This window comes from Triticum aestivum, chromosome 2D (genome assembly GCF_018294505.1).
Source record: "Triticum aestivum cultivar Chinese Spring chromosome 2D, IWGSC CS RefSeq v2.1, whole genome shotgun sequence".
Taxonomy (NCBI): domain Eukaryota; kingdom Viridiplantae; phylum Streptophyta; class Magnoliopsida; order Poales; family Poaceae; genus Triticum; species Triticum aestivum.
Window position 1 is genome coordinate 539,078,105 of NC_057799.1, and position 13,166 is coordinate 539,091,270.

The window sequence follows — 13,166 nt, forward strand, 5'->3', positions numbered from 1 at the left end:
CACGTGTCAAATGATTCATAATCAAGAGACTCCAAAAGTCCATCTGCATGGAGTTTCTTCATGCGTTTGACACCAATGTGACCAAGGCGGCAGTGCCACAAGTATGTGGGACTATCATTATCAACCTTACATTTCTTGGCATTCACACTATGAATATGTGTAACATCACGTTCGAGATTCATTAAGAATAAACCATTGACCAGCGGGGCATGAACATAAAACATATCTCTCATATAAATAGAACAACCATTAATCTCGGATTTAAATGAGTAGCCATCTCGCATTAAACGAGATCCAGATACAATGTTCATGCTCAAAGCTGGCACTAAATAACAATTATTGAGGTTTAAAACTAATCCCGTAGGTAAATGTAGAGGTAGCGTGCCGACGGCGATCACATCGACCTTGGAACCATTCCCGACGCGCATCGTCACCTCGTCCTTCGCCAGTCTCCGCTTATTCCGCAGCTCCTGCCTTGAGTTATAAATATGAGCAACCGCACCGGTATCAAATACCCAGGAGCTACTACGAGCGCTGGTTAGGTACACATCAATAACATGTATATCACATATACCTTTGGTATTGCCGGCCTTCTTATCCGCTAAGTACTTGGGGCAGTTCCGCTTCCAGTGACCGTTTCCCTTGCAATAAAAGCACTCAGTCTCAGGCTTAGGTCCACTCTTTGTCTTCTTCCCGGCAGCTTGCTTACCGGACGCGGCAACTCCCTTGCCGTCTTTCTTGAAGTTCTTCTTACCCTTGCCTTTCTTAAACTTAGTGGTTTTTTTCACCATCAACACTTGATGTTCCTTTTTGATCTCCACCTCCGCTGATTTCAGCATTGAATATACCTCAGGAATGGTCTTTTCCATCCCCTGCATATTGAAGTTCATCACAAAGCTCTTGTAGCTAGGTGGGAGCGACTGAAGGATTCTGTCAACGACCGCGTCATCCGGGAGATTAACTCCCAGCTGAGACAAGCGGTTGTGCAACCCAGACATTTTGAGTATGTGTTCACTGACGGAACTATTCTCCTCCATCTTACAACTGTAGAACTTGTCGGAGACTTCATATCTCTCGACCCGGGCATGAGCTTGGAAAACCATTTTCAGCTCTTGGAACATCTCATATGCTCTGTGCTGCTCAAAATGCTTTTGGAGCCCCAGTTCTAAGCCGTAAAGCATGCCGCACTGAACCAGGGAGTAATCATCACTACGCGACTGCCAGGCGTTCAGAACGTCTTGAGTTGCTGGGAAAACAGGTGCATCACCTAGCGGTGCTTCAAGGACATATGCTTTCTTGGCAGCTATGAGGATAATCCTCAGGTTACGGACCCAGTTCGTGTAGTTGCTACCATCGTCTTTCAGCTTGGTTTTTTCTAGGAACGCGTTGAAGTTGAGGGCAACATTAGCGTGGGCCATTTGATTACAAGACATATTGTAAAGATTTTTAGACTAAGTTCATGATAATAAAGTTCATCTAATCAAATTATTAACGAACTCCCACTCAGACAGACATCCCTCTAGTCATCTAAGTGATACATGATCCGAGTCAACTAGGCCGTGCCCGATCATCACGTGAGACGAACTAGTCATCATCGGTGAACATCTTCATGTTGATCGTATCTGCTATACGACTCATGTTCGACCTTTCGGTCTCTTGTGTTCCGAGGCCATGTCTGTACATGCTAGGCTCGTCAAGTCAACCTAAGTGTATTGCGTGTGTAAATCTGGCTTACACCCGTTGTATGTGAACGTTAGAACCTATCACACCCGATCATCACGTGGTGCTTCGGAACAACGAACCTTCGCAACGGTGCACAGTTAGGGGGAACACTTTCTTGAACTTTTAGCGAGGGATCATCTTATTTATGCTACCGTCGTTCTAAGCAAATAAGATGTAAAACATGATAAACATCACATGCAATCAAATAGTGACATGATATGGCCAGTATCATTTTGCTCCTTTTGATCTCCATCTTCGGGGCGCCATGTTCATCATCGTCACCGGCATGACACCATGATCTCCATCATCGTGTCTTCATGAAGTTGTCTCGTCAATTATTACTTCTACTACTATGGCTAACGGTTAGCAATAAAGTAAAGTAATTACATGACGTTTCAGTTGACACGCAGGTCATAAATAAATTAAGACAACTCCTAGGCTCCTGCCGGTTGTCATACTCATCGACATGCAAGTCGTGATTCCTATTACAAGAACATGATCAATCTCATACATCACATATATCATTCATCACATCCTTCTGGCCATATCACATCACATGACACTTGCTGCAAAAACAAGTTAGACGTCCTCTAATTGTTGTTGCGAACTTTTACGTGGCTGCTATAGGTTTCTAGCAAGAACGATTCTTACCTACGCCAAAACCACAACGTGATATGCCAATTTCTATTTACCCTTCATAAGGACCCTTTTCATCGAATCCGATCCGACTAAAGTGGGAGAGACAGACACCCGCTAGCCACCTTATGCAACTAGTGCATGTCAGTCGGTGGAACATGTCTCACGTAAGCGTACGTGTAAGGTCGGTCCGGGCCGCTTCATCCCACGATGCCGCCGAATCAAGATAAGACTAGTAACGGCAAGTAAATTGACAAAATCAACGCCCACAACAACTTGTGTTCTACTCGTGCATAGAAACTACGCATAGACCTAGCTCATGATGCCACTATTGGAGATCGTAGCAGAAATTTAAAATTTTCTACGCATCACCAGGATCAATCTATGGAGTCATCTAGCAATGAGAGAGAGGAGTGCATCTACATACCCTTGTAGATCGCGAGCGGAAGCGTTCAAGAGAACGGGGTTGATGGAGTCGTACTCGTCGTGATCCAAATCACCGATGATCCTAGCGCCGAACGGACGGCACCTCCGCGTTCAACACACGTACGGTTGGGAGAGACGTCTCCTCCTTCTTGATCCAGCAAGGGGGAAGGAGAGGTTGATGGAGATCCAGCAGCACGATGGCGTGGTGGTGGAAGCAGCGGGGATCTCGGCAGGGCTTCGCCAAGCTCAGCGAGACGGAGAGGTGTTACGGGGGGAGAGGGAGGCGCCAGGGGCTTGGGTGCGCAGCCCTCCCTCCCCCCTCTTTATATAGGGGCCCTGGGGGGGCGCCGGCCCCTAGAGATCCAATCTCAAGGGGGGGGCGGCGGCCAAGGGGGAACTTACCCCCCAAGTCAGGTGCGGCGCCCCCACCCCCAGGGTTTCCAACCCTAGGCGCAGGGGGAGGCCCATGGGGGGGCACACCAGCCCACCAGGGGCTGGTTCCCTTCCCACTTCAGCCCATGGGGCCCTCCGGGATAGGTGGCCCCACCCGGTGGACCCCCGGGACCCTTCCGGTGGTCCCGGTACAATACCGGTGACCCCCGAAACTTTCCCGGTGGCCGAAACTGGACTTCCTATATACAAATCTTTACCTCCGGACCATTCCGGAACTCCTCGTGATGTCCGGGATCTCATCCGGGACTCCGAACAACTTTCGGGTTACCGCATACTAATATCTCTACAACCCTAGCGTCACCGAACCTTAAGTGTGTAGACCCTACGGGTTCGGGAGACACGCAGACATGACTGAGACGACTCTCCGGTCAATAACCAACAGCGGGATCTGGATACCCATGTTGGCTCCCACATGCTCCTCGATGATCTCATCGGATGAACCACGATGTCGAGGATTCAAGTAATCCCGTATACAATTCCCTTTGTCAATCGGTACGTTACTTGCCCGAGATTCGATCGTCGGTATCCCAATACCTCGTTCAATCTCGTTACCGGCAAGTCACTTTACTCGTTCCGTAATGCATGATCCCGTGACTAACTACTTAGTCACATTGAGCTCATTATGATGATGCAATACCGAGTGGGCCCAGAGATACCTCTCCGTCACACGGAGTGACAAATCCCAGTCTCAATGCGAGCCAACCCAACAGACACTTTCGGAGATACCTGTAGTGCACCTTTATAGCCACCCAGTTACGTTGTGACGTTTGGTACACCCAAAGCATTACTACGGTATCCGGGAGTTGCACGATCTCATGTCTAAGAAAATGATACTTGACATTAGAAAAGCTTCAGCAAACGAACTACACGATCTAGTGCTATGCTTAAGATTGGGTCTTGTCCATCACATCATTCTCCTAATGATGTGATCCCGTTATCAATGACATCCAATGTCCATGGTCAGGAAACCGTAACCATCTATTGATCAACGAGCTAATCAACTAGAGGCTCATTAGGGGCATGTTATGGTCTATGTGTTCACACATGTATTACGATTTCCGGATAACACAATTATAGCATGAACAATAGACAATTATCATGAACAAGGAAATATAATAATAACCATTTTATTATTGCCTCTAGGGCATATTTCCAACAATATTTTCACCGGTTTGGATGGCGGTCATGTAATAGGATAGAGGTTTAGTTTCCTATCTTAATTTGTGCCTGCCGGTTGTGGCTGTCCTTTTGTTTTGCTTTTGCTCTTTGTGAGCCTTTTTTACTTTTCGAGACATGAAGACTTTTTGTTGAACGCCTTGCTTATCAATAATATGGCCGTATGCATCGTTCTGATGCAGAGGCCGGGGGATAACCTCCTTTTTGAAAAAAATAGATATTATTTATGCATAGGTATTATTGCGGTTATCAATTTTTTTTAGTTGGGCGATATGCTGGTAGTTGCAAATGAGGAATAAGACGAGAGGCTTTACATATCAAAGCAAGTGATCATGGGCATTTTAAATCATCTACTAGTCTTGACGATGAATCAAAAATTAGGTTAATCTTAATTTGATATGTTAGTGAAGAAAGAGACTAAAGAACTATATTTCCTTTTGCTGATAATTCATCATACTTTTTCTTATTTTTTCCTATGTTTATGTCAAGGCCTTTGGGATTGGGATCTAGTTTCGTCTCGGGCCCCAGAAATTTCAGGACCGGCCCTGGCCGCGGCGGCCCTCAACACCGCGCAACAGGAGGCGGAGTGGCTCCTCCGCCCTCCGGCACCCTTCCGCCGCTGGAGGGACGATGGCGGCGGCACAAAGGCAACGATGGTGCAGCAGGGCAGGGCGGCCACGCCTACGAGGTGGTCGTCCGGTATAGGGTTTAAGATTTTTTTAAAGTTTTAAGATTTTTTTAAAGTTTTAAGATTTTTTTAAGTTTTTAATTAAACGGTCGAAATATCGACTTTTTATATAAATTATGTCTGAACTTAAAGAGTATATGTGGGTGTATGTGGGCATCTACATTTGCACGGCTAAAAATATCCTCTCGGTGAGTGTGCCCTCCTCCCAGTCTCTTTTCCAGAAGGATGCATGCCCACGTCGGCAGAATGCTGTTAGCGTTGGTACCGCAAGTTCACCAACAATTTTGAACTTGATTTTTTTATGTATATGACAGGCGATGTGTTTTCCTGATGAAACTGCAGGAAATATTACTATCCGATAACAAGAAGGTTTTTTGTAACATTTGAGCCTACCTTCGTCAATCTTTACATCTCCCTAAGTTAGAGTAAATTACAAAAAACATCGACTTTGAAGGCTACGATTGCAGGAACCACAATTCTACAGTTTTGTGCCAAAAACCATTAATTCTAAGGCTAATTTTTTTGCAAAAAACACTAGTCGGCCACTTAGGTCGTTTTGAGCATCATTATGACAGCTGGTCCCGCTGGACAGGGAGACGTGGCACGACATAATGGGTCACAAATAGACAGAATAGAAGGGACTACATTGTAAAAGGGAGAAAGAGGATAAAGTTTTTTTATTGAAAAAAAGGACTACATTGTAAAAGGGAGAAAGAGGATAAAGTTTTTTTATTGAAAAAAAGGGAGGATAAGGTTCCATCTCCTCTCACCGTTGACTATGCCGGCTGGGCCTTCCCTGCTCTGGCCGGTGGAGCTCGAGCTCGCCGGCATGCAAGCCAGCAGCAACTCTCCTGTGCCGGCTGGGCCACGAGCTTCGCCGTGCCCCACTCCGAGCAGCACACCTGGAGCATGGCCGCCGGCGCCGCTGCTCGCGCCAACGCGCGGCTGGCGCGACTACTGCTGCTTGCGCCCACGCGCTGCCTGTGTGGCTGCTGCTACTCTCGCAGCGGCTGATGCTGCTCGCGGCCGGCGCCACTGCTCGCGCCCACGCGCTGCCTGCGCGGCTGCTGCTGCTCGCGTCCGGCGTCGCTGCTGCTTGCGGCCGACGCCGGTGCTGCATATGGCGGGTGGACAGGGAGGCGCACGACAGAGCTTCGTCGCCGCCCGATGCCATGCCCCGCATCGGGCTCCGCCGCCCCGGCCCGGCGCTGGCGCCGGTGAAAGGTTCACGGTACACGATTGGAGATGAAAGACGGACCCGATTGCGTTTTCTCAGGGATTCTTTTGTAAAAAGAAAATTGTATCCGGATGTGATTGCCTTTTTATTTGCCACGTCACCCTGTCCAGTGGGACCCAGTTGTCATAATCATGCTCAAAATGACCTAAGCCACCGACTAGTGTTTTTTGCAAAAAATTAGCGTCGGAATGTGTTTTTCGGCACAAAATTGTAGAACTGTGGTTCCTGCAACCCTAGTCTTCAATGTCGATACTTTTTGCAATTCACTCCCCTAAGTTACAGGATCAAAGGTTCACTGCTGCTTCCTCTGCTCCATATGAACACATGAATATCTTTATTTTTATGATGAGACAATCAACCATGGATTGTTAACTTGGGAGCTTGAGTGGCTCGTTGATAACAGCATTCACCGCGCTGGCCATTTCCTTTGGCGAGCTGAAACCGTCGGTCCGGAAGTAGAACAGGTGAAGTATCTTGCACATCTTCCAGAACAGCTCCTTGCATGCCCTGGGAACAACCGTGCCTTCCTTGAGGACCAATCTTAGCAAGTCCCGCCTCGAAGCGACTATGGACTTCTGTATCGCATTCTTAGCCGCTTCTACGGACATAGAACCACCGCTGTGAAGAACAAGTAGCGAAACGCTGTTCAGTTTCCCCTCGCTGCCCTCCCTCTGCAACATATGATCGGGAACAGGTCAGAGTCATCCTAATGCATATGTCTAACACATAGTTTAAATATTACTCCATTTATAAACCTAAAATTGGATAGTTGTATAGCAGCACAAGAGAGTTGATTAATAAAACAGAGTTGAGTTGATTATTCGCAAAAAAACAGAGTTGATTAATTCTTGTACAATGTCAAGCCACCAAGATAAGAGGCATGGATCTCTCTTTTTTCCTATGATTAACATGACAATAGAGCTTCGTTTCACATCATTTTAACAAAACAGAGAACTAGAGTCTTGACTTTTGTGGGAATTGCAAGTCCACCATAGTTCAAATGGTGTGTGGAATAACATAAATAATACCCCCCCCCCCCCCCCCCCCCGGTCCATAATAAGTGTCGCAGTTTTGAACTAAGGTTGAACTAACCTTAGTTCAAAACAGTGGCACTTATTTTGGATCGGAGGGAGTAACATTAAAGAAACGCTATTTTTATGCAGGTCTGCAGGTCTGCGAAATCTTGAATAATGGGTGGTAACATAAAGGGGTCTACGCAGAGGCCGGGGGTAATCCTCCTTTTCGAAAGAAAAAAACATTAAGGGGTCTGCAGGAACACAAACTTTTTTGTGATAAGAGGGCCCAACATACCTCAAAGCCTTGGCTGTCATTGAGGAGACGGCCACAGGTGCTCATTAGCCTAAATAACTCACTGTACTCTTGATTTTTGACAGCACTCCCCAATAGCTTTTCCCCGACACAATACAATGCTGGAAGCACAATGGGCCCCAGTGCGAATGAAACTACCCCATTTGTCATGTATTCTTCCATTGTTGGCACATATTGGCTCCTCTGCCATTCTGCCTCGGTCATCATAGACCTCAATAGATGTAGCCACTGCAGATGGATTTCAACCTGTCAATACTGAACATAATGCAACTCAAGAAGAGGAGGGGCAGACATCAAACTCACTATTTCTATGAGGTGATTTTTAACGTCACGGTTTTGTACGGCAGAAGCGATTGATCCAAGCTGGTTCACTGTGGTATAGAGAGCACAAAATACAATCCTTACTTGCTCCGAACAGAAGTCATCTTTGTGATGCTCATCCCACCTAAGGCGGCGGCCATTGGCAAAACAGAAAACATGACTTATTAGCAATGTGTAAGGCAGAAGCACTACTTACGAAAGAGCAGACAAAGACATCAAGTTTAAGGACTGTACTTCTCAACTAATGCTATGAGGTTTTCTAGTTCTTCTTTTGATCCTCCAACATCGAAGAAGTCATCAACAACGGTTGTGAGCACACCGTTTTTGGCCCACGATATGCGAGCATCAGAAAGTTCAGGAGGAAAAATCGTAGCAGCAGCAGAGAGATAACAATATGTCAACTTCTGCCGTGCAAATTGTAGCTGGTCCAACCTGTTTTCTTTCACCCACCTGTTGCAACAATTTTTCTGAAAAATCTCAGAAAAAAAAAAGGAAGTTTACATGGCCAGAGAGCATAATGGCCAGATTACCTATCAAGATGCAGGAGTTCATCCTGGTAGATAGATTGAGAAAATGTGAAATCTTCAACAGCCAAAGCCAAAAGTTCTTGGTTGATACCATACGGCCTGATTCAGCAAAATGTTTGAATTTTTAGTATTATGTCTAATTAAAATGATTTGAAGTGCAACTCTTATTACAGAAATGAAAATCTTACAAGCACTCTGTCTTCAGGATGTGAGAACCTCTAGCATCAAAATGTTCGATGTTCCTCTTGTGGTCTAGACGTTCCAGCGTGGTATAGAAGGGAAACTTAAGGGCATACTCGACCTGAAATCACAAAAGCACAGGATTAGATATAACTTGAACTAGTACCAAGTAAAATAGGCATTTCAAATTTCATGCAGGCACCTCTAAGATTGGTAGGCCTTGTACCCCTTCAGAGCACAACTTTTCTGACAATAAGCTGCCAGACCAATTGCCAATGTTATCTAGGATTAATTCATGTTCTGATACACAGACTTTTGAAGCCTTGTATAGTTCCAGTACAGATTTTGTATCACTTAAATATCCTTGAAGTGAATTATGGAAATTGGAGGCTTCAGCAAGATGAGACAGCTCATCTGCACCAAGATAGAATTAGGAAGTTAGACTGTTAATTTGTTAAACCAAGAATAATGACAACATTGACAGGATTTTCTTCCTAAGTACCTGAGGATACATCATACCTATTCATCCTTAAAAGGCGGAACGCCATTGCACATGTTGCTACATCCATCATAATTTCCTCGTCTCTCTGTAACCAGAAACTGCAAACAGGAGACAGTAAAGTTTACAAGCTACTGAAAACAGATATCAGTTTCCTATTTACAGTCATTACCTGTATGCCATGTCTAAGATTCCCTCTATCTCACTAGAAAAATGCCGAGAAATTCCAATCTTTTCAAGCGAATCCACCATTGAAAGCTTGCAGTGCATATTTAGTGGATACACTGTTGGTACTGCAAAAGGTCTACTGGTATTAAGTATTTTGCAACACTTTAAACCCTTGCAAATTCTTCACAAGGAAAGGTACAAAGATCCACCTGCACCACCAAATTTACTGACTACCATATTTAAGTAATCGAGGGCTTTATCATCATAGTTGTGGACTAACGCAGCAGCAGTTGTGGAAGGAGAGTTGAACACCGACCCGTTCTTCCGCTGAAACTTCATAACTTCGTTCCAGTCCAGTAAGTTTCCTAACCCTTCGGAGACATAGGCCATATATGCTTCTCTCCCATAAGATTTCTGCCCGGCCTGCCTAAATTAAGTCAAGTATGAGAATTTTTAATATGTGACCCACAGGTGATACTCAAATTATGATTGCTAATTTCATCAGTAAGCAAAAGACAGTATGAATGACATGGTGGTCCTTTTTCCTTCATATTACGATTGATCGAAAAAGAAAAACAGAAGTTCTTACAAGAAAACCCCCTTTGAAAAAGACGGGGAAGAAACAAGGCAGATAGTGCATTTCCATTCAAATGATCAACCCATAAATATTACATATACTTATAAACCAACTGTCCTAATACAAACGGGGGGAATATAATTCATACCAATGTTTTTCCATCAACAGACCTTTTCAATTCCATCTCCCATTGGTGAAGAATCCCATCAATGTCAGTTTGTCTGACAGGAAATTGCAATCCCGCCCCAATGGCAAGGCTAAGCATACCAGGAAAAATCATATTGAAGCCTGTAGGAGCAGCAATCTCCTCATCCATGACAAGGGAGAAATGTCTTCCGATAAAATGTAGTCCTGCCCATGGTGTTAAGGCGTTTGAGCTCTTGAAAACAAACACAGGTAAACAACATTCACATTTGTCGGATAATAAGAAATAAGAAATCTATCTCTATACCTTTCCTTATGTGCTCTTGGCCAAGATTCCATTTCTCAAGAGCAAGTACACATGCCAATGTGGATAAGAGAACGTTCTTGTTGGCTGATGATCCAAAGTCGTTGATATCCCAAGATCCGTTTTCATGTTGATTTTGCAATATCCATTCAACACACTGAGGGAAGCATGGAGTGTGAGGGGAGCCCCGCAAGGGCACCATAGCCACCCACGCGGTGTCGTACGGAGACGGCGGTAGTTCAACCTTGCGGAGCTGCTTCCTTATTCTAGCCTCACGGTCCTTTCGATGCTGCATTTGATCAAAGCAATGCAGTAGTATAATTTAGCAAGCAACTCAAGACGGGAACCTCAAATATAATACAGTAACCATCAGTGACGTCAGTACCACGTCTAGCAGGCTTGCCGTTTCTGCTACCAACATCTTCTCGACATATGCTGTTCAGAGAAATAAAAGAGATGCCATGTGAGTCACGACCTACTATGAATCGATTAAATTAGCATCCGGATCATGCCAGCACTAAGTATGGGTACTACTCTGAAGCATAAAAATATCAAGTATAGCAATCGCAAGACCACGGCACGACAATTGTCAGATTTATTAAATTCAGCGGCAGTGTCGTTTTGTGTTGGCATCAGGTCGGGAGACAGATACTCGACGTGCGGCGGGGTTGTCTTCTTAGGTAAAACACATACGGGGTTCACCTGAACCTGAACTCCAAATACTTTGGAAATAAATTGCTGGAATTACTCACAGAGAAACTGATCAGCAAAATGGATTTGATTCCTTTCATCATTAAAAAAAAGGTGACCAGGAACAGAACAAATGAAGATCTGGGGACTTACCACAACGCGGAGTCCCCGAGCGAATCCGGGTGAGTGGAGGAGGACGGTGTCGACTGCCGGCGAGGGATCGGACACGGCGCGCTTCGGTGGGGGGAATCCTGGAGACGTGCCCGGCGGCGCTGGCACAGGTGACTCGAAGACGACGGTTCGAGCGAAACCTCGCCACGAACTGGGGAGCCGCCGGGAGGGGGAGGGGGGCGCGATGGCCAGCCTGCCGGCAAGGCGCCGGGAGGACGGAGGAGCACCCAGCGTTCGACATGGGTTGGGAGGGATCTACGATCGCGCAGGGCCGCGGCCGCCGTCGACGGGGGATTTATTGCAGCATCGCCGGAATAGGAAAGCAACCAAGAGAGAGTGAGAGCGGCGGGCAAAGGGGAAGGACACTGCGAACGGAAAAGGTTGCGCACTAACACTTTTATCGGTCTCTGGGATTGTGGGACCAGCCGGTGTGGGGACGGCGGCGGCGGTGCACGCGACCGTCGCGCCACTTGGCGCCCACGCGCCCTCCCTGCCCGCTTCCCGCAGCAAAATTGTTCTTTAAAAATTGTTTGATACTTTACCGAAAGAGGGTTTTCCCGCTTTGTATACAAAGCAACCAAACGATACATCCAACAATAGATGCTGGGACGGAAGCAGTACAGTCACGCCTAAAAAAAATACAAGAGAAACAAATGCCCACAACGGCGGATCAACAAAAATGGAGAAGCCTCGTGGCCGCTGCACCCACCGGAGATCGCTCATCAAGCTCCGACCCTCCGAAGCACCGGTATCAATCAGCACCTCCAAGAAGGGACGCGACGATGACGACGCTGCTGCCAAGGGTTTTCCTCGTTACGCTGTGAGGAGAGAGGAAGGGTAGCCCCGACGCCCTCCAGGAAGGTCAGGCGGTACCCACAAGCGCCACCGCGTCGGTGTCGGCCAAGCCAACGGGGATTTCTCCCGATCCCACCCTACACCTCAGGCACTCCAGAGCTCGCCACCAAACAGACCCTCACCCTGCGACAACCCGGTCACGAAGCTTCCCACGCCGTCTCATCACGGCACCGTGAAGCATGGTCCGCACAAAGAAGAAGAGGAGCCGGGACTAGGGCAGCAGCACCGTCGGCACGCGGGAGGGCCCCACCTCCACCGTCGAAGACGGTAGCTGACCGGACGCAATAGCAGGAACATACCAGGCCCGTGGCCGCACAGGCCCGGCCGGGATCTCCGAGACCCGTAAAGTTCCCGCCTTCGCGCTGCAGCCGGCACGCCGTCGACACCGCCGCCCCTGTCCAAGCCGCTCCCCTGTCGCCCCGCACAGAGAGCCGCCAAGTGGAAGCACCACCACCACGCGCACCGCCGGCCACCACCACCAGGTCGCCGGACCACCATCGGCCGAACCACACCACCGCCGCACGCCCGCGACGGAGAGGAACCAGCGCAGCCGCCGGCAGCCCGAAGCCGGACCCCGGCCGCCGCCCACGCCGCCCGCAGCCCGCGCCGCCTGCCGGGCGGATCCGGCCACCGTGGCGAGACGCGCACCACCGCACAGCCGGCCACGCAACGCCACGCGCCCGCCAGGGGGCCGTGCGCCGCCGCGCCGCGGTGCCCCGCGCCCGCACACGAAGGAGGAGCCTGCGCCGCCCCGTCTCGCGTGGAGGAGGAGGAAGAAGACGCCCCGCCGCCGCCGGCGCCGGTCGGGCTTTTTTCGGCCGCGCCCCCTAGCGGCGGAGAGGGAGGAGGGAGGAGGAGGGGAGGCCGACGGCGGGTGGATCTGGGCGTCTGCTCCGGCCGCCTCGCGGGTGGCGGCGCGGGGGGGAGGGAGGGTTTCGGGGATAGTGTTGTCAATTAGCGTCTGTTTGATACTTTCAAAACTAAAGTTGACCTGAGAAATGCAAGCAACTTTCGCGACCACCGTGGTCCGCCCTATCTTCGATGGCCTCCGGGTCATGGAGGT

At 48.2% G+C, this 13,166-nt stretch overlaps 1 protein-coding gene across 7 annotated transcripts; it reads right to left on the reverse strand.

The window, feature by feature from the left end:
* Positions 1-5,460: 5,460 nt before the first annotated feature.
* On the reverse strand, positions 5,461-11,625 carry LOC100873134 (ent-kaur-16-ene synthase, chloroplastic). 7 transcript variants are annotated; one of them, XM_044478057.1, is made up of 14 exons: positions 11,231-11,625; positions 10,776-10,822; positions 10,391-10,676; positions 10,088-10,290; positions 9,572-9,785; positions 9,367-9,487; positions 9,198-9,295; positions 8,898-9,109; positions 8,704-8,816; positions 8,519-8,614; positions 8,223-8,438; positions 7,971-8,112; positions 7,650-7,895; positions 5,461-7,009 (listed from the first exon to the last, which is right to left on the reverse strand). In XM_044478057.1, the coding sequence occupies exons 1-14, from the start codon at positions 11,487-11,489 to the stop codon at positions 6,707-6,709; spliced, it is 2,556 nt and encodes an 851-aa protein (XP_044333992.1). In that variant the 5' UTR covers positions 11,490-11,625; the 3' UTR covers positions 5,461-6,706. The 7 variants fall into 7 exon arrangements, with proteins under 7 accessions (XP_044333992.1, XP_044333993.1, XP_044333990.1 ...); XM_044478058.1 differs by having other exon boundaries at positions 9,572-9,789; positions 10,110-10,290; positions 10,773-10,822; XM_044478055.1 differs by having other exon boundaries at positions 10,773-10,822.
* Between the last annotated feature and the right edge of the window lie 1,541 nt (positions 11,626-13,166).

What these genes read in the sequence shown, in the direction of transcription:
- LOC100873134 (XM_044478055.1), bottom strand. Translation starts at nt 11,489, where the DNA reads ATGTCGAACGCTGGGTGCTCCTCCGTCCTCCCGGCGCCTTGCCGGCAG. An exon ending in CGGCAAGCCTGCTAGACGTG is followed by an intron (nt 10,677 to 10,772) that starts GTACTGACGTCA and finishes GATCAAATGCAG; the next exon opens with CATCGAAAGGACCGTGAGGC. An exon ending in GAACTCCTGCATCTTGATAG is followed by an intron (nt 8,439 to 8,518) that starts GTAATCTGGCCA and finishes TTGTTGCAACAG; the next exon opens with GTGGGTGAAAGAAAACAGGT.